The 27,087-nt window shown below is 38.3% G+C and overlaps 5 protein-coding genes across 5 annotated transcripts; 2 read left to right on the top strand and 3 right to left on the bottom strand.

Annotated features, from left to right (window-relative positions):
• Window positions 1-34: 34 nt before the first annotated feature.
• ankar (ankyrin and armadillo repeat containing) lies at window positions 35-11,653 on the bottom strand. Its single transcript, XM_057335238.1, has 23 exons — window positions 10,985-11,653; window positions 10,462-10,899; window positions 10,210-10,373; window positions 9,580-9,695; window positions 9,322-9,502; window positions 9,020-9,242; window positions 8,003-8,038; window positions 7,718-7,919; window positions 7,417-7,625; window positions 6,765-6,869; window positions 6,397-6,644; window positions 6,114-6,282; window positions 5,752-5,990; window positions 4,290-4,443; window positions 3,528-3,689; window positions 3,328-3,434; window positions 3,115-3,237; window positions 2,858-3,016; window positions 1,404-1,521; window positions 1,166-1,275; window positions 443-639; window positions 313-359; window positions 35-214 (listed from the first exon to the last, which is right to left on the bottom strand). The coding sequence occupies exons 1-23, from the start codon at window positions 11,577-11,579 to the stop codon at window positions 51-53; spliced, it is 4,266 nt and encodes a 1,421-aa protein (XP_057191221.1). The 5' UTR covers window positions 11,580-11,653; the 3' UTR covers window positions 35-50.
• Window positions 11,654-11,943: 290 nt separating this feature from the next.
• On the top strand, window positions 11,944-14,412 carry zgc:136439 (uncharacterized protein LOC678627 homolog). Its single transcript, XM_057335903.1, has 8 exons — window positions 11,944-12,527; window positions 12,636-12,725; window positions 12,800-12,879; window positions 12,954-13,069; window positions 13,820-13,917; window positions 14,001-14,069; window positions 14,145-14,203; window positions 14,286-14,412. The coding sequence occupies exons 1-8, from the start codon at window positions 12,336-12,338 to the stop codon at window positions 14,404-14,406; spliced, it is 825 nt and encodes a 274-aa protein (XP_057191886.1). The 5' UTR covers window positions 11,944-12,335; the 3' UTR covers window positions 14,407-14,412.
• A 6-nt stretch (window positions 14,413-14,418) lies between these two features.
• On the bottom strand, window positions 14,419-16,794 carry asnsd1 (asparagine synthetase domain containing 1). The gene is made up of 3 exons (XM_057335902.1): window positions 15,394-16,794; window positions 15,088-15,269; window positions 14,419-14,876 (listed from the first exon to the last, which is right to left on the bottom strand). Exons 1-3 carry the CDS (start codon window positions 16,792-16,794, stop codon window positions 14,630-14,632), a joined length of 1,830 nt encoding a protein of 609 aa, XP_057191885.1. The 3' UTR covers window positions 14,419-14,629.
• On the bottom strand, window positions 16,736-17,932 carry LOC130555575 (ASNSD1 upstream open reading frame protein-like). The gene is made up of 4 exons (XM_057335904.1): window positions 17,777-17,932; window positions 17,597-17,650; window positions 16,929-17,004; window positions 16,736-16,850 (listed from the first exon to the last, which is right to left on the bottom strand). The coding sequence occupies exons 1-4, from the start codon at window positions 17,858-17,860 to the stop codon at window positions 16,810-16,812; spliced, it is 255 nt and encodes an 84-aa protein (XP_057191887.1). The 5' UTR covers window positions 17,861-17,932; the 3' UTR covers window positions 16,736-16,809.
• A 2,723-nt stretch (window positions 17,933-20,655) lies between these two features.
• On the top strand, window positions 20,656-26,656 carry slc40a1 (solute carrier family 40 member 1). Its single transcript, XM_057336160.1, has 8 exons — window positions 20,656-20,969; window positions 21,101-21,168; window positions 21,559-21,718; window positions 21,867-21,982; window positions 22,775-22,901; window positions 23,222-23,470; window positions 23,601-24,221; window positions 24,418-26,656. Exons 1-8 carry the CDS (start codon window positions 20,936-20,938, stop codon window positions 24,729-24,731), a joined length of 1,689 nt encoding a protein of 562 aa, XP_057192143.1. The 5' UTR covers window positions 20,656-20,935; the 3' UTR covers window positions 24,732-26,656.
• Window positions 26,657-27,087: the final 431 nt, after the last annotated feature.

Genomic DNA, 27,087 nt, shown 5'->3' with positions numbered 1-27,087 from the left:
ATTACGTTTGGCATAAATGGCAGCTGCATGCCATGATCAATATACAAAGTTCATGCTCTTTCACCGAGACAGTCGGAAGAGCTTCGGGTCTTCTGTCCCACCCTGAATCTGGGTCCAGTTCTTGCCCTCTGTTTTGCGTTGTGCGGCACACGGGCTGCTGTTTCCCCCAGACTGCTTGCTGACCGACTACGTCCAGCACTCCATTTAATCTGTCCTGGTTAAAAATGGTATAACACGAACAAACGTTTTTTTGTATTTCTCTTTGTCTTAAGAATGTTGACAGTATTGTAATATACTCATCAGTGCGTTTACCTTTATTGGTACGGTGGGGCACAGACGGGTCACCACTGATCTCCAAACTGCAACAGAAAGAAAAGCAAATTATGCTTGTAAATTATGCAGTACCTCATATTTAGTGACATAACATGGCATTATAAAGCACCTGAGGGATGGAAACCCTTCTCTTTGCTGTCTTTCAAACTCTGCTGTGAAGAATTGTGAGATTCTGGCATCTCTAGCTAGATTCTCCATTAGAAGATGATACATGCGAGGGACTCGTCTGCATTTCGCCATAAGTTGTCGATGAGCGTGGCGATTGAAGGTGAGATAACCCAGAGCATTTGCACAAGCTGTTTGAACCTAAAACAGACGAAAATAATATTGTAGATTTTAAGACATTAAAGAGAAATGATCACATGAACATTTTTAAAGGGATACTTACCCAAAAATGAAAATTCTGTTATCATTTATTCACCTTTGAGTTGTTCCAAATCTGTATACATTTCTTTGTTGTGATGAACACAGAGAAAGATATTTGGAAGAATGCTTATAACCAGACAGATTTTGCCCCCATTGACTCCCATAATAGGGAAAATTACTTTATCATTTTTTTGTTCTTTTCAACACAAAATAAGACATTTTGAAGAATGTACTACAGCAAACAATTCTGGGGCACTTTTGACTACCCTTGTATTTTTCCTACTATGGTAGTCAATGGGGGCAAAATCTGTCTGGTTATAAGCATTCTTTCAGATATCTTTTTTAAATTTATACAGATTTGGTGAACTCGAAGGTGAGTAAATGATGACAGAATTTTCATTTTTGGGTGAAGTAAGATGAACAAATCAAATAGATTTGCACAGCAGGATGAATAAATAGTATCTACCTCTTCATCCTTTGAACTCAAATGAGCACAGAGATGGTCTATAGTGCCCATGGTGACAATAGCATCAGTTAAACCTTCTCTCACGTGTGCCAGATTAGCAAGGAGTTGTGCTTAAATAAGAGAAATAATAGCAAAAGTTGCACATGTAGAGTGTGAGATTGTTAGTTCTTGTTGTATTAATATACATAAATGAATGTATTTTACTTAAATGCAATGATACTTTACTGGGTCGTCTCACCTGTGATGACAACAGTAGTAGATTGATCAGACAGCAATAATTCAACAAGAACAATGATTCCCCTTGTAGTCAAAGCCACCTCATCTGACCCTGTTATGACTCTGGCTAACACAACTATCTGACGTGCAAAAGACAAGCAAGTCAAAATTAGCACTATTAATACCAAAATGAAGATTGTGGGGTGTCAGCAGATACACGATTAAGTTTATTCTTGATGGAAAGGTATGAGGCACAGACAGAGATTTCAAGCAAATAATGGGTAGAGATGCTGTGGCTGAGGAAAAGAGCATGACCCTTATATTTTATTTTCCCCAGCAGCAGAGACCCCAAGTCGAGCTGAACTTTGACCCTCATACTATTAGATATGCCTCAAGCGCTCATTGTCCTGGACAGGCATCTTAAATAATTCTGTCCTCTGTGTCATTTTTCTTCTAATTCCTTCACACTCCGTCTCTGTGGGAAAGCCAGTGGGGGAGGACGTTCAAATAATAGTAAGATGCACAGCTGACCCTAGTGAAAAGACCCTTGTCTTCAACAGTGTGTGTATGCGTATGAAAGAGCTGTTAAACTATTGCAAACACACACATTTTTCATATCGTATTACTGTTAAACTTTTCTGTATTCAAGAGTCAAGTAAAATTAAATTAAAATATATTTAACTGCTGGTTTTTAAGGCATTCATTGAAACATTTTGTATTGTTTTTGTGGTCTTAATTTTAAAGAACTTGAAATCGCTTTTTATCTTCCCCTCCATAACATACTGAAAGGGATAGTCCACCCCAAAATGAAAATTCATGAATTACTCATCCTCAAGTTGTTCCAAACCTGTATACATTTATTTGTTTGGTTGTACACAAAGAAAGATATTTTGGGAAATGTTAGCAACTGAGATTTCTGAGGCACCATTGACTACTAGTAGAAAAAATAACTGTATTTTTTTTGTTCTGTTAAACACAAAATAAGATATTTTGAAGAATATAAGAAAACAAACAGTTCTGAGGCACCTTTGACTACCATTTTTTGACTACCCCAAAAATCTGTTGCTTACATTCTTCTAAATATCTTTCTTTGTGTTCAGAACAAATACATTTATACAGGTTTGGAACTACTTGAGGTTGAGTAATTCATGACAGAATGTTCATTTTTGGGTGAACTATCCCTTTCAGCCATAAGTAACTTGCACTTTCTATCACACTCATTTGTTATTTATCTGTAAATGAATTGATGGGATTACTATCACAGCAACATTCCAAAGAAAGGTTGAGCTTTTCCAAACAAATCTTTATATTTGTCTATCATGGAAACGAGAACTGACAGGGAAGCAGATCTCTGCCAGCAGCAGAGTGACAGTGTGATGAATCGGTTTTCCCAAATCAAGTGCGTGAAGGACATACAAAAAAATTCCAAATTTGTTTTCAATTGAAGTTTTTAAGTAGTGGTGTTATTATAACTACCTGGAATGCTGCGTTAGCTCTTTCCATCTCATTGTCTGAATTCAAAAAGGTCTCATATGTGTTCATTGGAATTGCATACATTCGTCGAATCGCCCTCTGTTGAGATTTGTTGTGGAATACAAATAGAGATAATGCATGTCCAGCATCCAGGCAAATGTTCTGAAAGAAAACCATAAATGAAATCTTAATAAGCAGTTCATTTGTATAACAAATACCAGTCAATCATTTATAATCGACTAGCTTTTTCAAGGAATTACTTTGTCTTCAGCTTTCAGGAGATCCAGAATAATCTCATAAGAGAAGTCCTCTTGTTCCCAAAATGCTTTCTGGAGTTTTTGGTTCCCCAGCAGCACAAAGGCAAGAGTCTGAACCACCTGCACCTAATGTCATTATAAACACAAGGAGCCGTTACTCTGATGTCACTTCCCATTTTTATCTCATTTAAAGCTTCAAAACGTATTCATACTCGCCTTGACCTGCAAAGACTCATGAGATTTTAAAAGCTCTAATAATGTAGGAATGGCCTTTTCCATCCAAATAATCTTTTGACTATTTTTATTAGCAGTAAGCGCCACTCCTGCAACCACAAATGAACATTTTCATCATGCGCAATGTAACACAAATCATTATTTCAATATCAAAGCGAAGACGGTGAAGTGTGAAATAATACCGATACACAGAAATCCCAGAGCTTTGATGACACTAAGTAGGGTCTTCTGTGTTGTTCGAGACCCTCGAAGCAAACGCACCAACGGTGGTACCCCGTTCTCCTTGCAAAAACCATTCTGATGGGCACAGCTATCCCGGCTTAAAGCCATCACCGCTTGGCACCCTGTAAAATGTCCAGAAAGCACCATAAGTAGACAGTTCTGTCAAAAAAAGATCTTTCAGAAACATATGATCAACAAAACGTTTAAGCAGATGATCCAGAGTACGACACGATCCAGACACCTGACCCAAAAGAGAAGTCGTTTTGGAATATACCGTCTGCATTCGGGTCATAGCCTAACATTAATAGCAATACAAGGTACAGAGGCACTCTTGTAAGCAATGTTTACAGAGAGAGCCACTAGAGGGATAACATTCCTCTGCGCATGCCTTCCTGTCTTATGAGTCTAGCAGATTGATGCTGTCTCAAGACAGTAAGCGCTGGCCGCTTACCTGCTGGATCAGACCCGTGCTGTCAGAACGGGGAGTAAGAGGAACCTTCCGAACAGCAGTCAATCTGCTTAGTTTATCCAGTGCCTGTCAACACTTACTGAATAGGAACTGTTTTTATTGCATTTGGTGCGTCTTCTGTCTGGACGACAGCTTTGCGGGGAGAGTTTTCCTTGCATTTATGAGTGACTCAAATGTGCCTGATGGGGGAATAGAACTGGCCGATCTCTTCTGGGACCGTGTTTAATGACAGCAAAAATGTAGCTGGCCGTACCCACGTATTGCATTTTGTCTGAGGAGGAGAGGAGAAGGTCAAGTATGAGCGAGATGCCCATCTGCTCTGCCATGACTTTCTGTTGTTTTAGAGTTTGTCCAGCCAAAGCCCACAGAGATGCTGCAGCCTGTTCCCGAACGTCCACCTGAAACACCTTCACACAGAGGGAAACGTTTAGTGGGTTAACCTGGATAAGTTGCTGTTTGGGGGATGAAAACACGTTTAAGCGACTCCTCAACACTGTTTTAAAAAGGTGTTGTTGTGTTATGGTTAAAAACAACTGTGTAAAAAATACAGGAAACATGTAAATAGCTTTGCTGTTTAAAACTCCAAAGGTGAAAAAGTTTTAAACTGAAACATATAGTATAGCAAAATTGTATGCCATGTTTTAGGCAACGTTTTGTATATTTTACAATTCTTTAGTTACATAAAATGTTACATTGTTACAATGTCATTATACCGTGTTACAAAAAAACACATTTTTACTTAATTGTAATTTACATTTTTTTGCTGTAAAATGTCTTGTTGAATATTATAGATCGTCACTCTTTAAATATATGGTTTTTCATACTATTTACTTTAAAGTCCCAGTGAAATTAAATATAACGATTCCTATTTTTTCATGAAATATTGCAGCGATTATAGTAAATAGCTAACCAATGTGGGTCATTCTCTTTTTAAAATTCATGTGCCCTCATAATCTTCAGTTAAAATCAGAGAATGCACTTCCGCCCTCTAGTGACTATCCATCTTAAATGACGTATATTAGATGGCTTATGCGGGGCACCTGTTAACTCCTCCCCTTCGACTGTCAGTCTGCTGCCAGTTCCATTTCAAAATGCAATGGCTGTTTTTATACATCCAATCAAAACGCAGTGAAAAAACAAGCCACGGCCACAATTTGTTCTCATTTGAAATTCCGTTTTACTCAGAAATGCGTCAGAATACGAAAGTAAACACGGTTGCAACTTCCGGTTCATGGGGACTTTAAAATAACTGTATATTTCACATTATCTTACATGAAATGAACTGTTATGTCTTGTTGCTATTATAGTTTTTCACCGTGAATTATTTTTACATTTAACCACCAAGGTTACCACGGCATTTTAGACAACTTTTCTGTTAAAATTACAAACACTTTTTCAGTGTAGCATACAAAAAACTTCATCTCCATAATGAATTTTTTGTTTCTTTTTTTAAATTATGTGCTTTTTCTTAAAAAAAAATGTTTCATGGGTAAAAATCCAGATTCTGTCAGTGCCTTTTCTAGTATGCCATAAAAGACTTTAAAATGACCACCAGTAGTGTAAACAAGAAAACGTTTTTATTGCTTTATTTACAGTCTCTGCATCCAAATTAACCAATTTATTGGCACCTTATATGCATCATGCGCTTGCCAAGTTTGTTACCTGAGGCAACATGTGCAATAGAGCATTAAATACGGTGCTAAAGCTTGACTTACCTTTAAAAGTTGTAAAAGATATTTGGCAGCAGATTGCTTGAGGAAGCTCTGTTGTATAGCAGGATTATGCCTGGCTATAGATTCAAGTGCTTTGGCTGCTTTGACCTGAGCAGGTATCTGCCTCCCTCGCAGTGCCTGCACCAGGGCACCGACCGCACCTGCCGCACAGATGAGCTCCTGGTTCTCCTTGTGATCCCAAGCCAACTCTGCCAGAGCCAAGCAGGTCTCCTCCTGCAATACTTTGGTCATAACAAAAAACAAGTAAACTGCTTCTTATAATTCCTTGCATATCCTTAAAAATATGTTTTGTTCTCTTTCATTAGTACTGCATATGTTTATCTCCCTTCCTTCTAGCACAGTACCAGAGTTCACAGAAAGAAATTCAACAAGATGTGGGATTCCTCCAGCGCGTACGATGGCAAATTGATTTCCTGGGTTTCTGGCACATAATGCACGGATGCACCTCAAGGCATTTACTAGCACATCTTGGAGGTTAGAGGTCAGGAGCTTAACTACCAGGGCCACACCACCCTACAGCCAAAAAGAGAAGAACTGTAAAACAGCAACACTGAACACAATGTAAATCATTTTAGATAAAAGCCAGATGCATAAATGTGTGTGAAATTAAAAGGCTTTAGTGCTCACCAGTTGAGCAATAAGGTTCTGGTATTGATCGCTATGTCCTGCCAGATCAGCCAGTATGACAGCACAGCGAGAGAGCAGTTCTGGCTGGTGGCTCTTGAGAAGGTTGATCACCACCGACATAGCCCCATAATGCACCAGATCTTCACCAACTTTGTCATTCTCTGTCATGTGACACAGCACTGCTGCAGCCATGCACTGGACCACCTGTGTACCTGCAGACAGCAGGTCCACCAAGACCGGAACACCTCCTGCAGTTCAATGACATACCAAAATAAAGGTTTATTAGATAAAAACATTATCCAATTTTCACTATTCTTCAGACTTTTACAACAAACAGTGTAGTTTGAGCTATTGAATGCTTCTGTGACCTGCTTTCATGATGTCTTCACAGAAGGATTCAGTGTTTACACAAAGAACCTCAAGGCATCTGAGAGCCATCTCAAGTCTCCTGGAGTCCTCACTATGAATCATCTCTGTAGACCAAGTGATTTATAGTTATATTATTATATTGTTAATATAATATGAAAAAATAATGATTTTAAATAGGCAAATAATATTCCATAATAGATATTAAACGGATAGTCCAAAAATGAAAATTCTGTCATTTTTTTAAATTGTGTCATTTCAAACCTGTATAACTTTCTTTCTTCTGCAAAACACAAAATAAGATATTTTGAAGAACGTCGGTGACCGAACAACACTGGCTCCCATTGACTTCCATTGTGTGGACATTTCTCAAAATATCTTATTTTGTGTAATACAAAATATAAAGTCCTGCACAGGTAGTGAATGACACGAGGGTATACAACTGATGACAAAATACTTATTTTTGGGTAAACTATCCCTTGAATGGAAATGTGGAGCACTATTCTACTATGGTAGTCAATGGTGCCTCAGAAATCTCAGTTGCTAACATTTTTCTAAATATCTTTTTTGTGTTTAAAAGAACAAATACATTTATACAGGTTTGGAACAACTTGAGGTTGAGTAAGATTTTTCATTTTTGGGTGAAACTCATACCAACAAGAATCTTCCACACCGACAACCCGTCCAGGTTCAGCTGAATAAGGAGTCTTAGAACATCTGTGTGAAAGTAAAGCGCAGCTAGTTGGACTACATTGTTTCCCCTGCTGTCTTCATCTCTCCAGTTTGCCCCAATGGACAACAAAAATCCCAGAGCCTCCGTTGAACCTGAGGTAGCTGACAGCAGCAGTGGTGAACTGCTATACCTGCAAAACATCCATCATCTTCACCTGAGCATGGTGATGAAATTGAATTAAAACAAACATATGAATTGCTCCTTTGTTAATTTATCACGTACTCAGCAGACGTTTTCAAATCCAGTAGAGTAGGATCTTTTCTGCATAGGGCTTGGATACATGCCACCTGGCTGTAAAAGGCAGCAAAATGAATGGCCATCCAGCCTCTCCTGTCCACAACTTTGTAGTCTGCTCGCAGTGCAAGAAGGCAGTTTAGAGACTCGAGAGAGCCGCACTGTGCAGCGAGGTGCATTGGCGTGAGCCCTACAAGAGAAAAAAAACAATGCCTTTATATAAGCCAATGTTTTTTTGTTTCAGGGATGTGACAGCCTCAGAGTTTTACTTACCTACTCCTTCTATGAACTGAAGTTCATCTGGTTTTCCTGATAATGAAACAAGATATTGATATTGTTTATCAGGTTAAAATAAATAATAAGATTATAAATAAAGATTCTAAATTAAATTCATAAAATTCTGTAGGTACTAGATACCCCATATGATATTTAATATTCACATGTATATTCATATACATAATAAAAGCTTATTTGCAAAAACAGATTTTTTTTAACAGATTTTCAAAAATCGTGTTTTTATTATGTTAACATGTTTTTATTGTTTTATTGTGTTTAGTTAGCTGTATTTTTTATTATTATTACTTCATCCAAACAACCCAACTGCAGTTTGTTTGCTATTAATTAAAATGCACAATTATAGAGTTATCTGTGTTTGCAAACATATCTTTCTATATTTTATTGTTGTTGTAAATGTTGCAACGTTGTTTTTTTCAGTAATCAAAAAGACACTTAACTTACTATTTTTAATTTTGTTGTAACTTATAAAAACAAGTTTTAAAAATAAATGTATTAACTTATTTTCTTAGGTAATGTAAAAATATATATGTTGCCATGTCTTTTTTCCATAATACATTTTTAAAGATTTTTAGGATTTTTAAACTATAAAATTTACTTTAAAAAACTGAGTGCAAATACTTGCACAAATAACACAAAAAAATTGAGTAAATCTTACTATTTTTTACAGTGCTTAATCTTAATCTTTTTCCAATCCTTGAGTTTATATTTTTGTTTTATTCTTACTTTTATTGTTTATGCGGTATGTCTATTTTTTGTATACTGAGTGCTGAACAAATCATTTAACTACTGTGTACACGTGACAAAGAGTGTGAATGTGTGTGTTAGCCCTATGATAGACTGACCATCTGACCAGGGTGTTTCCCAATATAAAGCAATATAAAAACGGATGGATGGATATCAGTGGATCATGTACAAATCATTAGACCCCTCGTAAGCAGCATTAAAAGACCGCTGTACATTAGCAGACACTTATAATGTGTTAAACATTACAACCCATGTTAGTGAATCTCCCGCTGCGTGTCTGATTGAGGTTCACATCTGCTGTAGCCAGCTGCACGATGATGTGTGTTTTGTTATTGGCTGCCGCGTGGTGCACCAGAGAGAGACCCTTCTCATCGAGGCCATGCAGGTGTGAGGGAGAGTTCCTGCGACTCAATGAGTGAAACGCAGCTGAAAGTCCTCTCTCTGTGGCTGACTTCAGTCCAAACGCCACGTTCTGTATGACAAACACATTTCAGCGTTTAGATACATAACATGGAGGTATTCAAAAAACAAACATGAACACAATGTATTACCTTGCACTTCATAGCTTTTGTGTAACCGAACGTTCTCTTGAACTGTTCGTGTAGCTCAATGTCAGTCAGAGGAAGTTTCTTTGCTTTGAGTGTTTTGATGCTGGAGTTTAATGCTTCCCACCATTGAATCGTGTTATGCTGGGGATAGAGTGACTCTAACTCAATGCATATGACATTATAGCTGCAAAACACAAATGTACGGTTAGATGCAATGAAATGTGAAATTAAATGTGTTTTTTAAAAGTGAAGGTCGCTCGCCTTTTGTCCTCAATCTCACTGAGTGGAATTGAAAAGTGTGTTTTGTACGTGGGGTCATGATGAAGCAGCTCATGCAGGTAATTTGCAGCTTCTGTATGAAGTGTTCTGAAGGCCACCTTCATTAAAAGAGAAAGAAAGAAAGAAAGAAAGAAAGAAAGAAAGAAAGAAAGAAAGAAAGAAAGAAAGAAAGAAAGAAAGAAAGAAAGAAAGAAAGAAATTGTAATTTCTAGAGCAGTGGTTCTCAAACTTTTTCATTGTAAGGCCCCCTTTGTGTAGAGTGCATCGCTTTGCAGCCCCCCAAATAAAGACTTATAATCTTAAATTTAACATTTTTATTTAAACAAAAACATATTCGGTTATACAATGCTGAAACATCAATTCTTTTGTCTGGTGGTCTTATTTTTCTGATGTTTGATTGCATAAAATCTATGATCAATTTCTATATTTCATAAAATGCCACAAAATCTGTGGCCTCCCTGGATCCATTTCGGGGGGGGGCCTCCCCCCAGGGGCCACGGCCCCCAGTTTGAGAACTACTGTTCTAGAGGACTAGATTTTTGTAACTACCATTGTTTGGACAAACGGGTTTGAAAAATGAAACAAAATTTGAGAACGATGAACTTTCGGCACCTTCATTTCCTCAGTAATGTCATCCAGGGGAGGAGTCCCGACATCTAATTCAATCCCTCCATGTAGGTGAAAATACTGATCTTGTTTGTACGGAAAGTGCTTGCATGCAAATTCCGGTCCGAGAATATGTGGCGGTACCTCTCGTTCTGTTTTTAGCTTGTCCTCTTTAAAAAACAAACAAGAAAAGACTTTTATAATCCGTTATACTCTTTATGAGCCAACACAATCACATCTTTAAATGGCAAAACAAACCTGACAAAGGTGGAAGCATTTGAGACAGATTAGGAATCAACATCTTTTTTCTTAAGGAGATCAGCAGGGGCACCAGGAACGTGATCAGTTTCAGGTAGGCAAGATCCCTTGAGACTTCTGCATTTCGTCCGAGGTGATTTCTCACCAGTCTAATGTGACCGGACAGTCTTTTCTGTAACCTCTGATAGGTGGATAGACCAATCTCATCCTCAGTGAGTCGAACAACATTAGACAGGCTGTGAGTCCCATTAAACACAAACAGATTTTGGTGCTGTCGGATGGAGGTCAGGTAGGAGCTCAACTTAATCAGGACGTTCTCTGAGTATTTTGAGAAGAGAGTCTCTTCTTCTACGCTGTTGGGCTCGTAGGTTGGGTCTACATCTGTGTCCTCCTTATAAATGTTGTGATAGCAGGGATCATGTGAGATGTCTATTAAACCTGGTGAAACAAATGATAAGAAATGTACATTATTTACTTCTGAACAGGATGTTATAATTCAATTTCTCCGATTTTCCTTTCTCACCTGCATTGAGAAACTCTGCGAGCACATCTTTCTTGGTCTGAGGCACACCATCTGAATTCACACCCATGATGTTTCTCCATAACTCTGAGAAGCATGCACGCTTTTCCTTAGAAATATAACATCCGTGCCAGAGAGTCTTAATGGTATAATCTATATTTATTAAAATCTGTCCAATTTTTGTATCATAATATGCTGGTGGTAACTGGCACGTAGAGCTCCGGTCATAGTTGGGCTCGAGACTGATAACTGGAATTTGGTTAAACCCATATATTCCCACAGTCAGCTCTCTTACTATCTGGTGAACAACCCTGTAGTCTAGGGGCAAACGTGAGTCAACGGGAGCAAGAATGACGATGTTGGGATCTGAGATGTTGCGCATTCGTCTGATGATGCCCGGAGGTGCATCCACGTGCAGTCTGTGTTCTTCTCCACTGAGCAGCCAGTTGCAGGCGGTAAGACCGAGCAGCTCCTGCAGTTCCCTGCGGTCATACTTCTGTAGGAAAGCGCTCGCAGTCGCCTGCGCAGTCAGCGCAGCTCGTACGCCTTTATCACTACATTGATCTAACGCTACAGCGCTCCGGTACAAACTCTTCATGGCCTGAGATTAAACTTGATCAATTAAACGACAACAAATCGTTGAAGCGACCAATTCATCGTTCCAAGAATTCAGTCCCAGTTAAAAGATTTCGTTGCTCGGTATGAGTTTAAACAGTGTTGCCTTTGGCAACCAGTGACGCAGATTTACGTCGTGCAACTCTTCAAACGAACCACTAGATGGTGACGTTGTATGAGGCTAGCGGTCTCGCAAGACTATAACTAGTTAACAAGACACCGCAATTCTATCTTTATGAATGGGGAAAAGCGCAACGCTTCTGCTAAGGAAGTCTCGCCTTTCAGTAAAAGGAGCCATGACGAAAAGAGGGGTAGCAACCTAGAACAGCTGTTTCAAGCGCAATTTGAGTATAAGAAACAAAATGTATGCTTTTATTTGTTGCTTTTTTTCGACCTAAGCCAACGAATTTAGAGATATTGGTGTTCGCCTATTCAAGTAGATAAGAGTTGGTCTTGTATGACTGACATATATGTCAGGAGGCGTTGCAAATGTGGCTGCCGAGTGTGATGACTTTTCGTAAAGGGACTTTGACCTGGTTCACTTTTGATAACAACGGAGCTGAACAGCGCATGTCTATGTCCAGCGAAGAAGCTCTATAAACTTCTGACCAGGAAAAGCCCGAACTCGATTGTGACTACTTTAATTTATTCAAAAACCAAGTGAAAGTAAAAAAAACGTTCAGATTTTAGTCAACCAAAATCCCATGTCGAAGTGCAGTTGTCACATTTTCAACTGACAATGAAGGCTGTTATTTTAGCTGCAGGTTATGGAACAAGACTGCTAAGAGATATCGAGAATGACCTGACTGGGAATTTCAAACATTTGAGAGGCATCGCCAAGCCGCTGCTTCCTGTTGGCCCATGTGCTCTCATCTCACTCTGGGTTCAGGCACTGACCAAAACCGGATGTGTGGACGCAATATATGTGGTTGTGAGTTCAGAATAAGTTTTACATAATGACTGTACTGTGCTTTTACATTATAACTAGTATATGCACAAACTAAACGTATGTAATCATATGCACCATTGCATTAAACAGACAAATGATCTTTACCATGAAGCATTCCTCCAGTGGGCACAAGAATTCCCCAATGTTAAAATCATAAATGATGGCACAACAAAAAATGAGGTAAGCGTAGTAAAATGCACCTTTGTATTGTTATTACATTATATATTTAAAAAAAAAATTATAACTTTTTGCAGAACAGACATGGGGCTGTTGCCTGTCTCCAGCTGACGGTCAAGCTCTGCGATGTGGATGATCACTTGCTTGTTATTGGAGGGTATGAATAGGATCAGATAGAATGAGGACCTGTTTTCAAGCATTGCTGTACTGTGACAAATGTTTTTATTTCAGAGATACTTTATTCAAAGAGGATTTCAGCCTTGGGAAATTCACAGAGAGGTTCCTTGAAGTGCAAAATAAAGACAAAGAGAGCAATTTAGTGCTGTCATACCAATGCAAAGATGAGGGTGAGTGCAGAATGATATCGCTCGGTCAGAGGAAATGAAATGGCCTGACTGGATCATTGGCTGACATTGATTCATCTTTAGACTCATAGCATTAATCAATAACTCCGGATGATCTAATAGTACATGTGGTCATTTTACCTAAAGCAGTGTTTCTCAAACCGGGGTGCCTTAAATGGATAGTTTACCCAAAAATGATAATTCTGTCATCATTTACTCACCTTCTTGTCATTTCAAACCTGTATGACTTTCTTTCGCATAACACAAAAGAAGATATTGTGTAGAAAGTTGGTAACTGTACAGTGCCGGTACCCATTCGCTTCTATTGTATGGACACAAAACAAAATTGAATGGTTGTCAGTTAACAACATTTCTTCTAAATATCTTCTTTTGTGTTCTTCGGAGAAAAGTCAGTCATACAGGTTAGAAACGACATGAGAGTGAGTAAATAATGATAGTTGACATGCAGTCATTTAAAAGACAAAATAAACATAAAAATATTTATTAGTGTTTGGTTATTTATAACAAATACAAATCTTTCTAGTTATGCTAAGCTCTAAACTATTTTATTGAGCAGAAATTGTGAGTGGGGGAGCCTATTGCTGTGGACAATGGGGGGGCCTTGAATTCTCAAAGGTTGAGAGTCACTGATCAAGCATCGATATTTCCAGACTGCAGTATAAACAAATAATGTATATTCACTGAATCTATTATAATTACCACCTTAATTACCTTCTACATTTATCTTCTCAGAAACATCCAAGTATGGGATTCTGGAATTGGATGAAGACCTTAAAGTGCAATGCATGAAGGAAAAGCCTCTTCCAAATGAAACAAGTTCGCGCAATGCAGTACGTTTTCCTTTTATTACAGCTCTTTAATACCCGTCTTAATTTAATATATATCTTATTTGTTTTTATTCCTCTTTTTGCAGTGCCCTTGCTTCTACTTGCTTTCAAAGACCTCACTTCCTCTTTTAGACACCTTTCTCATTGAGAAAAAGGTAGAGCTCATTCAAGTCTTTACTTTTTAGCACTCTGTAGTGCTAGATGTTCTAATGCATCATATCTCCATGCAGAATGCACCCATTGAAGAACGGGATGCACCAGGAAACTTCCTATCATGGCTTATATTAAGGTAACTTAGTTTGTAGACATTTGTATTCCACTGTATTTTTTTCACATTCAATAACTTTAAATTGCATTGTGTTTCATTTCAGGAGGCCTGTGTACATTCAAAGGATATTTGGTCGATTCGATGTGGGGAATCTTGCATCATACATTGAATGTGACAAATATTTCAAGGACCGGCTTAAAAACCCAACAGTTTATTTGATGTAGTCCAGACAAGTGGTTGCAATCTTAACACTTTTATTCACAATAAAATGCAATCAGTATTTTGTTGCTTTTTTGGATTTGAATAAATGAATTGATTTGTACTCAATACCCCACACCAATGATTTCAGATGTGTACGTACTACGTAACAGACCAACAATGTATCTGTATTACAATAAAAGTACCTTTAGATCATTTAAATGAGGTTCTTAGTCATAAAATGTTAAATTACACAGTGGCAAGTCTTGTGCACTTATCTGAGGCCTTCTCATGGTTGTTCTCTAACTTGGCGATTCTGGAGCCGAACTGCATGGCTCTCTTAGGCAACAGAGCCGAGAGTCCCAATCCTAACTCGACAGCTGCTAACCTCAATAACAGCTTTTCTCCGAGTCCTCTGTGTAGAGACAAATCGGCCTTCTCCCACACAGGCAGACTGTTAAGGAAACTGACGACATCTTCATCCAAGTATGGGAATCTGAGTTGAAAAGAAACCCGTTTTATGTTTTTTTCATAGATTCATCAGATGGACTTCTTTTATGGTTCTTTATTGGTGTTGTTAAGCGTTTCAAAATTGAGCTCACTGTGACCTGACATCGTTTACAATGAGCTAAACGATGACCTAAGTTTCATTTTGGGTAAACATTTCCATTAATGTAAACATTCAGATAATTTTGTGTAACTCTTGCCTGGCCTCTTTTCCATGGTCCCCAATGATCCTGTCGTCCCTTCCAAGATTTCTCGAGGATATTCGGCCTAGTTCCATGGCCAGCTCTTTGACAAGTCCGTCTAGCCCAGAGTTTTTATACCGCACCCTGTGTCTGGAGTATCCAGCCAGCTGTTCGTCTGCCCCAATGCCAGTCAAAACCACCTGCAACGAAAGGAAAACCAACATCATACACCAAAACCAACAGTGTGACCAAGACTTAGTGTTTCCATTAACATTAAAAAGCAGACCTTATTTAAATGTGAATATATAAACAAATAGCAGTTACCTTAGCCTCTGAAATATAAAGTTCTTGTTCAATGCCATCATTTACAAGACCACGTCCCCTAGCTGCAAACCAGAGGGCACATCCAAGGCTGTCATCCAGAACGGTGTCCAAAGGATGCACCAAATGACAAATGCGTTTCTGACGCATGTTTTGAAGCTCTTCTTGAGTTACGTTGATTTCAACAAAGTTCCACTTTCGCTGTGGACTGAGATTTTTCAGTTCCTGCAGACCGGCTCTACCGGTAATTCTGTCTGGTACGTCAAAACTTCTTTGCGGATCGGATTTTGTTTCATCGGGGTTATTTTTCATATTTTTCCCTCGTTTCATGGACTTTGGCGGCACCTTTGCATCTTGAATTTTGAAAGCGACATTGAGCAGGTCAATGGGTTTTTCTGCAGGAATGTGTCTATTAGCAAGGGCGGCTAAAATCATTGAATCAATTCCCCCCGAGAAGAGAATAGCAACATCAGCTTTGGTATTTTTGAAGGGGAGAGCTGATTGGTCTCGCGAAGGTTGGTACTGAACTCTCTTACGGATTGCCTCACTGAGAACATCAATAAGCTTGTTAACCATTTCTCTCTTCTCGGTGTTTGTCAGACGTTCTTTCAGATTTTTAACAGAGGTTTGTGAGGCATTCTGATCCTGTTCAGCAGTTTCAGGTGAAGAAATGGATGTGTTCATTGGACAAACAGGAGAGGTCAAGTAAAGTCCAGAACTGTTTATGTTTACAGAGACAGAACAGGGAAGGCCTTCCCATTTCGATTCCTGTATGTGATTTGGCTCGTCATCACCGTGGAAAACCCATGGATAAAGTTCAAAAGTAAATGTCCCTCGCTGTGATAAGTCCCCTAGATCAAACCTGTACACTCCATGAGGTGGTACTTCTTGCCACTGGGAAGTAATATTATCCACTGACTGAGAAGCAACTGATGTGAGTGTGAAGGACGATCTTTCCGAATTAAATTTCCAAAGCAGACTTCTTCTTCCGAAAAAGTCCCTCCCAAACCAAATACAGCGTTCTACTTTTTGGTAATAGATAAAGGCCCAGGGTCCCTTAAGATGTGATAATACAGATACCACATCTGAGGCACTCTGGGCCATTTTCAAATAATGGAAAAGGACTTGGGTGTCGTTCTCATCTGACCCTATCGTGAGACCACCAAACACCTCGCCGTTCCAAAGAAACATATTCCCATTTTCGTCTTGAAGAGGCTGAGGGGTCAAGCAACCCCTCATGTGAAGCACATGGGCAGAAAAAAGAAGACTGTAATTTGGATTTGATAATGTTTCTGTGACGTCTTTGCTAGAGTTGGGTCCTCTGTTTTTAAGCTTTTCACACACATGATTCTCAAGTGAATCTTGCGGCGTGGTCAAACTGACCACACAACAGATCCCACACATTTTCACACAGCAGCACTATAAATCTTGATATTCTTTTGTCATGGTGTCCAGTTCCTCTGTAAGAGACAAACGATGACAGTATTAGAAGGCAGTCAAAATGGTACCGTGGTATTGTGTATACAAGGGAAACTTACTTTTGCAAGAGCTGAGAGTTTCTCCCTTGTCTGCCAGGAAGAATATATTGCTGTTGGGTTGCTGTGTGTAGACTATCTGTAAGATTAAGTGTATGATGACTAGACCATAATGACATTCTAGCAAATGTTTAAACATATGGGTAATTTTGCATTCTAGTTGTATTTCCCTTTGAAACTTTTTTAAACTGAACATTTTTAAATATAAATTTACCATTTACCACAGCTGTTATGCTGTCAGTGGAGTTACTTAAAAGTAATGTAAACCTATACCGTAATAACATAAATGTATTGTAAATATTATGTAAAAAATACCATTAAAATGAATTGTAATTTAATTATTAAATATTACCCATAAATTCATTGTAAATATTATGATCACATGTACTTATTTTGATCATATAAACTGTAATTTCAAGTTACAAATTAACCACGTTATGTTCTGATTCATGCAGGTTTAGTTTTGACCATGTACAGCACCTGGCTTAGGAAAATTAACCATGGTTTTATTATAATAAATTAAGTGATATTTTAAGTAATATTTTATTTTAAGTAATTATTTTTACGGTCAAATTACTGTTTGTGGTACCTTAGTTAAACTATTGTTACTATAATAAAACCATGGTTCATTATAAGGGGAAAATGCAGAAATGCGCAAAGGTTATACGTACCCTGTTTTTCTTCAAATTGGACAACTCGTCGATTACGATCTTTTGCTCTTTGATCTGTGGATGATGAAAGTGTGGAAACACTTACTATTAAAAAGATCAATTAAACAAACGTGCTGCAAGTTCGCAAACATCATATTATTATGATGAAACTGATACATCGAAAGTATTTGGATTATAAACCTTGTTGTTAAGTTCCTCTTTTATAGTAAGCTCTTCCTGAGCATCCACTTCTTCTCGCTTACAGTTTATAGATGACATTTTCATATAGAATCTCTCCAGATGTTTTAAGGAAACATTTCCACATGAAAGTGATCGTACGTCGCACGGTCGCACACAAATGACGTGTGCGAGAGTGCGTCGCTTTGAAAATACGTCAGGGAGTGTTTACCGATCAAGGTCGAGAGTTCACAACATAAGAAAACCTGCGTGGAGCTGCAACTGCTGTTAAACCATTATAGACGGTTTTAATGGATTTAATGGTTGTAATTGGATTGCACACTTCCACCTGTTTGGTTGTAAAGCCATAACAAGTCATCCCAAGTTTTGAGAAATACGTTTTATTTTCCAATTCTACTTTTCTTACTGTCAAAGTTGTTAACTTAGTTCTACAGGGTGCAAGTAGTTTTTTATAGTTTCTTGAACTGAAACAAAACTCAGGACGAACTGAATACAGGTGATTGACATACTATTTCAAGCAGCTCCAGCCTGGGGGTCTGTTATAATTTATGTAAAACTTGTTTTGTTAAAACGTTTTTAAACGATTTTTGTACATGCAGTTTTTTATGACCGCGTTAAAGACTATTCATACTTGTAAAATGAACTAATGTAGACCAAAAGATGATTAAAATTAGTTACATGACCTATGACACATTTCCCTATGCATATATGTATACATTTAAACATAGATTTTCCAATAACCTGCATGCACATACTTAATCAAAAACTGGAATTCTGCATCAGGAAGTCATTGTAACAAATCTGTTTATCTTCAGTCCTTGATATTAGTAATTACTATCTAAACATAGAACCTGTTGGTTTTTGTAATCATTCCTATTTTTAATACCAGTTAGATCCCACTGTCCGGTTTCGTAAACTTCAAACCTCATTCGTGACATTGAAAACCAGCATTTACAGAATTACAGTGTTTGTGCTTGTGGTTCTGTGCTGTATAGTTCTGTTGATTGTGGTCACCCATAAAAAGCTTAAGTGCTAAATCACGTGGACAGTGTTTGCTTATTTGCTGCTAATACTCAAACACGTAAGTTTGTTTGGGTTCAGTCATAGCCATGGAAATAAGTGACTGCTGTATTGATTCTACGCACCTGTGTAATGTTTGTACACTTATCGCTGGAAATTGTCAATGTCCAGGGTTAGTAGATTATTTGGATACATCTGGAATGTAAGGTTAAAGAAAACTGAGGAAGAACAAGCTTAATGTCTTAAATTTATAATATACAATCAATATATGCAATAAAATATAGACTGGATATGTGATAATATAGATCATATGAGTGATGTGGGTAGATTAAAGTGTGAGATTATTTCACTGATATTGGATTTGTTGATGATGTGATTAAATTTAGATGTAAAGGATATGGGGAATCAAGGTGTAAAGCCATCAGATCAACCAAACCAAACCAAACCAAACCAAACCACTGAAGCATAACTGTGAGGTAAAACAATACAAAGTCTGTGACTTGAGTGATCAGTGTCTTTGTCTTAGATTTCTGTGGATAGGATGGTTCTGTATACGCAACATGAGTCAGATTAAAGTGTTCTTTGAATGGGATGCCACCCCATCTGTCAGACTTTTTAATCAAAACCACAAGTAGGCCTATTAGGTGTCGCGGCTGTTGCCTTGTCATTGCCTGCCAAAGAGGTAACAAACAATGTGGTGGCACTAACAAAAAGGACTAACAATGCAATTCTATTTATCTCGCAATCCTCTCTGTTGACACACATGTCCTGTTTTGTTTTAATTGTATAGTAGTTTTAACAATACAATACAATATATATAGCACCGTAAGAATTTTTTTTTTTGCATTATTTACAAAATAAATAAATAAAATGATAAAAAAAACAGTTTAGACTGTTTAAGAGGCATTTCACCAGACAAGAACATCTTGATATTGCTTTCATCATAACTTTCAGCATAGCCAATTTTTTCAATATTAAAGTATAAAAGACTAAAATTCTACTCTGTAGTTACAGTTAGGCAATAAGTTCTTTTTTGCATGCAAAAAAGCCACAGCCTTTCTTTAAACGAACTGTGGTGGGCAAAATCATTTCACCATAATATACATTACTGGACATACATTACCTGTCTGGACAAACACTATATGTCTGCAGAAGTTATGTTTGCCTCCCTGTTAAGGCCTTTCGTTCATGCGCACGATATGAGCATTGGCCTGAATAGAATGGATCTGGATGTAATTGGGAAGAGCACTGCCAAGTTGTTGGGAAATAGCTGTCACTGCTCCAATACAGAACAGAGTATCAACAACAAGAAGAAATCTCCTCTATCTGCTAGATGAAATTGCAATGTCAAAAACTATATTATCATCTTCAACCCTATCATTGTGAAAATAACATTTCTGAGACCGATAAGGTGTGCACGGTTCAGTCATCTCCAGGTGAAGACAGATCCATGCAGCTGTAGAGTTGGGAAACAGTTCTGTCTGAAGGGCAAGATAATGTGCTTATCTGTATCATCCAGAAGTATGCCATTCACATATTCGCTCTGTCTTAAGCAAAACATTTAATGGGTACGTGACATTATTGTAAATCGTATAAATTATATTTTTTTAATTATTGTAATAGAAACCATTAGAATTTCTAGTGTTTTATTCAGCAGACTTTGTGAGCAATGAAGCTTGAGACGATGCTTCAACAACAAACAGAAGATCAAATGTATCAAATGCATTCATGAAACAGATTCAAGAATTTGGCCTCGTCAGATGAGCTTGTGTTATTACATATGTTGCGGTGTCACGGAAACACTGGCTATCTCTTTGTTGAAAGAGGGAGGAGCCTGTATTTCAGTCCATATATTTCAGCCCGTCCTGCTTGTCTCTGGTAAACACGGTGCGCTGCTGTAGCCGTGCGCGCGCATACAGCGCTTTCGGCGATTATTTGATCTTACACATTTAGGTGTTTATCTGCGTTTATTTCTCTCCAACTTCAGCTACAGTGATAGCTAAGTTCGGAGAGGAGAGAAAGGAGTCATTCGTGTTTTTGCGAGGAAAGAGATTTGTTTTGCGTTTATCCTTAACCCTACAAAGGAATTTCAATCCTGATCAATAAAACCGAACAAAACGAGGCAAAATATATAAAGGCACAATGGACAACGCTGCATCTAAGAAACCTTGCTGTGGTAAGTTTCATTTATGGATTAGTTGGGCGATAGGCTACTGTACGTTGCACATTGTTACAGAAACGTAAAACGGCGCCTTCTTGCTTGTCCAAAACAAAAATAATAAAATCTTTTGAATTGTGTTTCTTCAGAAAGATTTTGTCAGTTCTTCACGTCTGCGAAATTCCTCATTTACCTTGGACATGCGCTGTCAACCTGGGTAAGAGTGTGTTTGCATTAGAATCTGGGTTTGACAGCTATTGCACTGTTAAAACGTCAAAACATAAGTCACTAAAACAACAAAATAAACTATAAATCACGTATATTTGTTGCTTTATTTGTAATTGCTTTATATTATGTATAGTATTATTTTATTATTAATAACATTTTTTTTTACGTGTATTATCGTTAATTATAAATTATGCATTATTTATTTAGTAGTTTATGCACATTTCGTTTATTTTAAATGTTTATTCAAAAATACTGATGTAAATATTATTATTAAGCTGCAAAATATTGCATGGATCTAGCTGTCAACTAAACCTTTGGCATGAATTAAAATATAAATAAATGTATATCACATGTGATTATTACTGTCGTTTCATTACAGGGGGACCGCATGTGGAATTTTGCTGTGGCTGTGTTTTTGGTGGAGCTCTATGGCAATAGTTTACTCCTCACGGCCGTGTATGGACTGGTGGTCGCGGGGTCTGTCCTCTTGCTGGGTGCTATTATTGGTGACTGGGTTGACAAAAATGCCAGACTGAAAGGTAAACAAGGCATTTATGCCCTTCATGCAAAACCACCGACAACCACTTCAAGATGTTTATTATGCAACATCATACATTAGTGAAGTCTACTTTGCTACATTTCCTTATTTTCTTTTAAGGTTTATGGGGGTTGTTTTTTTTGTTTCAGTGGCACAGACGTCTTTGGTTGTGCAGAACAGTGCTGTGATTCTCTGTGGTGTACTGCTGATGGTTGTTTTCCAGTTTAAAGAACAGCTTTCTACCATGTACAGTGGATGGTTGCTGGTGAGTATCTTAACCCTTTGTAAAACAGCCCGAGTTATTTTGTTGTTAGTTTTTCTTAGGTGGTTTTGGCTGGTCTAACTAGTCTCTTTGTTTGGCCAAATTGGTGCTGTAATGGTTTAGAACCAAAACAGGTCAAACAGTCAACAGTCAAAGTGTATGGTTGTTTTTATAGTTATTAGTAATGGTTTCTTTAGAAACACACAGAATGAACCTTATTCATGCGCTCATATTTGCAGTTTATCGTGAAATGCAATGTCCACAACCAACTTTTTTGTTTAGATAAGTCTTTTTGCGATATTTACTTTTAAATGTTCTCATAGTTGGTAGGGTCTAAAATCTTTACTGTTACTTTGGGTTATTTTAAGCATCTTTACAATTACAAAAATGCATGATAGGTAATGCCGACTCGGTCAGAGAGAGCCTCCCTCCCCCCAATTTTCTTCATGACCTCAGCTTAAGTTCATTTTCTCAACGGTGGTGAAACACAACACCTTCCTAACAAACGGTGATGTGTTGTCAGAAAAATCCAGTGGTTGTCTCATAAACAGAAAGCATGTTGCTTGGTCAATATTAGCCTTTGAGTCTTCTGTTAAAAGGGTAGAAAGTTGTCATTTTAAGGACACAATAGCAAACAAAACCTGCTCTTTGTTTTAAGTCACGGAGGTCGAGAAACACACATGGCAGTGAACTGTTGATGTTCTGGACTGTGCTTTTTGTGTCAGTCATCTAAGAACAAAACATCTATTTTTTGATACAATAACATTTCCTAATTCCATATTTGTTGCATTGCAGACAACATGCTACATTATGGTCATTACCATCGCTAACATTGCTAACCTGGCCAGCACGGCTATGTCCATCACCATCCAGAGGGACTGGGTGGTGGTGGTGGCCGGAGATGATCGGAGCAAATTGGCAGGTCGGAATTTCCATCATTTTAAATCTTCATACCTTCCACCTTTGAGCTTTGAGCATCATCATTATGTACATTTTTTTGTACATAACTCTCCTGTCATCTAGTCTTAAAAGCTCATAAAATACATTACAACTGCTCAGCTGTCACCATCAAGCGTTTTATCTTTATAGAGTGCTTGCATCAGCTGTCACTCCTCAATTTAACGCACTCAATGAACTTAGTAACCTAAATTAAATCCATAAAAACTAGACCACGAGCTTGTCTCATTTGTGTTTTTTTTTTTACATTTTACTAAAGATACTTTGATTTCTGTGTTTTGATAGATATGAATGCCACTGTCAGAATAATCGACCAGTTGACCAACATTCTGGCTCCGATGCTGGTGGGCCAGATAATGGCATTCGGTTCTCATTTCATGGGCTGTGGTTTTATCTCGGGCTGGAATCTGTTCTCCATGTGCTTGGAGTACTTTCTGCTTTGGAAGGTTTATCAGAAGACTCCCGCTTTGGCCATCAAGGCGGGACAGAAGGACAGTGACAACCAAGAGTTGAAGCATCTCAACGTACAAAAAGGTGAACATCAAACACAGCTCTCATATTGCTATTCAAAACAAAACTGAAATGATAAAGCCATTGCAGAATGAAATTCATATTCTTTTACAGCCTGATGCAATGCTATTTGTTTCCCATTTCAATGTTGCAGAGATTGGAAACACTGAAGGTCCAGCTGAAGGCTCGCAGCTCATGAACAAAACCGCCAAAGAAAAGAAAATCATTGAGAAGAAGGCCAGTTGCTGCTACCAAATGACAGAGCCGCTCCGTACCTTCAAAGAGGGCTGGGTTGCATACTACAATCAGTCCATTTTCTTCGCTGGCATGTCTCTGGCTTTCCTCTACATGACTGTGCTGGGTTTCGACTGCATCACCACGGGTTACGCGTACACTCAGGGCTTAAATGGATCCGTGCTCAGTCTGCTCATGGGAGCTTCCGCTATATCCGGGATCTGTGGAACGGTTGCCTTCACTTGGATCAGAAAGAAATGCGGCCTGATCAGAACGGGTTTCATCTCTGGAGTTGCCCAGCTGTCTTGCCTCCTGCTCTGTGTGGCATCCGTCTTCGCTCCCGGCAGCCCCTTTGATCTCAGCGTCTCACCCTTCGAAGACGTTGTTAAACATCTGTTCGGAGAAGGTGCTTCTCGGCTTGAGAGCGATATCATAGATTCCACCATCCAGATCAACTCCACCATGTCTGCGGAAGCCCCCCAAATCGAGTCCTATTTGTCCGTCAGTCTTCTCTTCGCTGGTGTTATTGCTGCTAGAGTCGGTAAGTAACCGAGCAACCAGGAAACAACACTGATCATTTTATTTTCTCAGTTTTGTTCATTATCGTGAGGGGAAGGTGGTAATATCGGAATCTCTTTATCAGCTGTAAAGCCAACCTTTGACACCCAAGCGTGACAATCGTGTGCTGCTGCTAATTTTTACGTGACTTTTGATTCATTTTCATGAACTGTTTTCAGGTCTCTGGTCTTTTGACTTGACCGTGACTCAACTGATCCAGGAGAATGTGATCGAGTCGGAGAGAGGAATCATCAACGGCGTTCAGAACTCTATGAACTATCTTCTCGATCTTCTGCACTTCATCATGGTCATCCTCGCACCGAATCAAGAGGCCTTCGGTCTTCTCGTGATCATCTCTGTTTCCTTCGTTGCCATGGGACATATGATGTATTTCAGGTTCGCCTATAAAAGCCTTCGGAGTCGGCTTTTCCTTTTCTGTTCACCCGAGCAAAAGCCAGACCCCAATATTCCCTCACTTCCAAACTCCGTCTAACTCTTTAAAGAGACTCAAGAGTATTGTGTGCTGGGTTTTTACTGCACCCCACCAGGAATTCAATTCCAAGTGCTTTACTAACACGCACGCTTTTGTGGCTTGCAGTAGCCGTAAGCTGAATTAACAAAGATACAGAAGTTCTTAGTTAGAAACCACAAGAGAGCTGAAGCTGTCGAAGAGGTATAAAAAGGAAGCCATGCCGGAAAATATGGTTCTTGCTTTAATGACGTTTGTAAAAGCTCCAAAGCAAAACCAAGCATATTTATTCTACTTTGACGTATTTTATTGTTTTTTATTATTATCATAGTTAACCTTCAGACTGGGCATGCAGGTTTTGTAATGCATGAGTAGTTTTGTAATTTACTCCTTTTTGCAAACTATGAGTCTCTTTAATAGTTATTCGGAGAATACTAGTTATTCAGATATGCTTATATATTAAAAGATTTGTAGCCAGTATTCCGTATCTTATCTTTGGTGGTGCTATATCTAAACAAAAGCTATGCAGACATACAGTTTGTAAGTGATTTTGGAAGTGAGGGAATTACAGCTGTGTTCGTGGTATACATTCCAAATATTGCTGGGGTGAAAATTCGTGGATGCTGATTTTCTCGAGCCGCCACCGCAAAGTCAAATTTTCTAGTACTATATTTCGTTCTTGCATCCTGTTTGATTTGAAAGTGATTTTAGCACATTGTTCTAATCTTTAAAGATTGTTACACTAGCACTTTACATGATTATACTTCTTCCATTATTAACGATAAGCGCAACAACAAACTTCAGGTATTATAACGTTTGCACAATATTCAGCGAGTTCCTCCACACTCAATGGTTGGCGGGAACGCAGATATTTTTTTACTTGTAGTTCTGCATCAGATCTTGGCATTTGTTGATCGAGATTCTCACTGTATCTGCCTCAAAACAACAAAAATGGGATTTTGAGCACCAGGTGCTCACACTTAAAACTCTACCGCCCTTGTCCTAGTGATTTCTACTGCCCTCAGATAGGCCACACCTCAGATTTTCCTTCATTCAAATCAATATGCTAATCATTCAAACATTCCAAAAACAAGCTTGGGTTTTTGGTGACACTTGGTACTGCACGCTCCAGCCAACCTCAAAGCCACAAACTTTACACTCGTGCCACTAAAATCCATTTGAATACCACACCTGGTCTGACATACATGAGAAATATTGTAGAGGTTGTATAATATTGACATTGGACATCAACACGTCTCCACCTAAAATTCAGTTGAAGGTTGCGACTCAGTCAAAGTGGATGATTTGTTGGCAGCTGGTTACGCAGGTGCCAAGTTGATCCTCAGCATTGATGCTTAAGATTCAACGAATAGATTTCATGAGCCACGTTGCCCTTAAAACACTTTTTTAAAATCACTTAATTTACAGATGAAAATGTATTGTGTGCATTTTTTCAGTGCTTGATACATCGTCTATCTTTGTGAATGTGAAGCCTTATTTACAGCTGTACATTTTTTTATATTCTTGTGTTTTGAGTTTTGTCCTCCTACGTAATGACAAACAAGATTTTCCCGTAAAGAAATGACAAAAAGAAACACTGGTTAAATTTTAATACCAATACCAGTTGAATGTAACCGAAACTAAAGGAAACGTCTTTTATAAGGGAGCACATTGATTTTGCTCCCTTTGTGTAATGCTCGTTCACACTCCTTCAGGGGGAACAGAAAGCTCAAGTCTTGTAGTGAAACTCGTTGTTTGAACAGAAATAAAACATTTACATCAAATGCAATGTTTCAGTGATTGCAAGTGACCACTTTAGTATGATCCAGCTGAAAGTGATTTCTGGAAAGGTTCCAGCAATGTACAGGGTCAAATTCCTGAGAGATGTTTGCTGGTCATTTACTTTGAAGGCTTTTCAAACAGTCTTTGTTAACACACAAGACTATAATTCATCTTGGCCCTTGTGAGAACGACAATGATTCACTTCTGGGTTCAGTTGTAAGGTTTGCATGCAACTAAAACAGACGACTTCGTGTTGTTTTTAGGACCAGCGATGGACAATAACCTGTGCTTTCATTGCTTTCGACTAAACAGCTGAAACGAACAGCAAAAGTGGGTGCAAAGCTCAGCTGAAGTTCAATGTCTACTTTGCTTTAGCTAGAAATCTCGATAAACTAATCCAGATAAGATGTTCTCTCATTTGTTCTTCAATAGTAAACAAATGTACTGAAACATACTCTGAAATCAGCTTAAAAATCACAGAATATCTTTTTTTATAAACTAAACTATCTAAAATGAATTAATAAGTGTATTAACAATATCTTAGCTAATATGGTAATGGTCTCAACTAATCATTTTGTTGAAATCCCTTTGCTGATTT

This window comes from Triplophysa rosa, linkage group LG6 (genome assembly GCF_024868665.1).
Source record: "Triplophysa rosa linkage group LG6, Trosa_1v2, whole genome shotgun sequence".
Lineage (NCBI taxonomy): Eukaryota > Metazoa > Chordata > Actinopteri > Cypriniformes > Nemacheilidae > Triplophysa > Triplophysa rosa.
The sequence above is the reverse complement of the archived record's forward strand: the minus strand, read 5'-3'. Positions and strand labels throughout refer to the sequence as shown.

What these genes read in the sequence shown, in the direction of transcription:
- ankar (XM_057335238.1), bottom strand. Translation starts at nt 11,579, where the DNA reads ATGAAGAGTTTGTACCGGAGCGCTGTAGCGTTAGATCAATGTAGTGAT. An exon ending in GATTTGAAAACGTCTGCTGA is followed by an intron (nt 7,626 to 7,717) that starts GTACGTGATAAA and finishes GATGTTTTGCAG; the next exon opens with GTATAGCAGTTCACCACTGC. An exon ending in GAGCTAACGCAGCATTCCAG is followed by an intron (nt 1,522 to 2,857) that starts GTAGTTATAATA and finishes TTTGCACGTCAG; the next exon opens with ATAGTTGTGTTAGCCAGAGT.
- zgc:136439 (XM_057335903.1), top strand. Translation starts at nt 12,336, where the DNA reads ATGAAGGCTGTTATTTTAGCTGCAGGTTATGGAACAAGACTGCTAAGA. An exon ending in TGGACGCAATATATGTGGTT is followed by an intron (nt 12,528 to 12,635) that starts GTGAGTTCAGAA and finishes TGCATTAAACAG; the next exon opens with ACAAATGATCTTTACCATGA. An exon ending in CACTTGCTTGTTATTGGAGG is followed by an intron (nt 12,880 to 12,953) that starts GTATGAATAGGA and finishes TTTTTATTTCAG; the next exon opens with AGATACTTTATTCAAAGAGG.
- asnsd1 (XM_057335902.1), bottom strand. Translation starts at nt 16,794, where the DNA reads ATGTGTGGGATCTGTTGTGTGGTCAGTTTGACCACGCCGCAAGATTCA. An exon ending in TTTATATTTCAGAGGCTAAG is followed by an intron (nt 15,270 to 15,393) that starts GTAACTGCTATT and finishes CTTTCGTTGCAG; the next exon opens with GTGGTTTTGACTGGCATTGG. An exon ending in GACCATGGAAAAGAGGCCAG is followed by an intron (nt 14,877 to 15,087) that starts GCAAGAGTTACA and finishes TTTTCAACTCAG; the next exon opens with ATTCCCATACTTGGATGAAG.
- LOC130555575 (XM_057335904.1), bottom strand. Translation starts at nt 17,860, where the DNA reads ATGAAAATGTCATCTATAAACTGTAAGCGAGAAGAAGTGGATGCTCAG. An exon ending in CCAATTTGAAGAAAAACAGG is followed by an intron (nt 17,005 to 17,596) that starts GTACGTATAACC and finishes TTAATCTTACAG; the next exon opens with ATAGTCTACACACAGCAACC. An exon ending in AACTCTCAGCTCTTGCAAAA is followed by an intron (nt 16,851 to 16,928) that starts GTAAGTTTCCCT and finishes TGTCTCTTACAG; the next exon opens with AGGAACTGGACACCATGACA.
- slc40a1 (XM_057336160.1), top strand. Translation starts at nt 20,936, where the DNA reads ATGGACAACGCTGCATCTAAGAAACCTTGCTGTG. An exon ending in GACATGCGCTGTCAACCTGG is followed by an intron (nt 21,169 to 21,558) that starts GTAAGAGTGTGT and finishes GTTTCATTACAG; the next exon opens with GGGGACCGCATGTGGAATTT. An exon ending in TGATCGGAGCAAATTGGCAG is followed by an intron (nt 22,902 to 23,221) that starts GTCGGAATTTCC and finishes GTGTTTTGATAG; the next exon opens with ATATGAATGCCACTGTCAGA.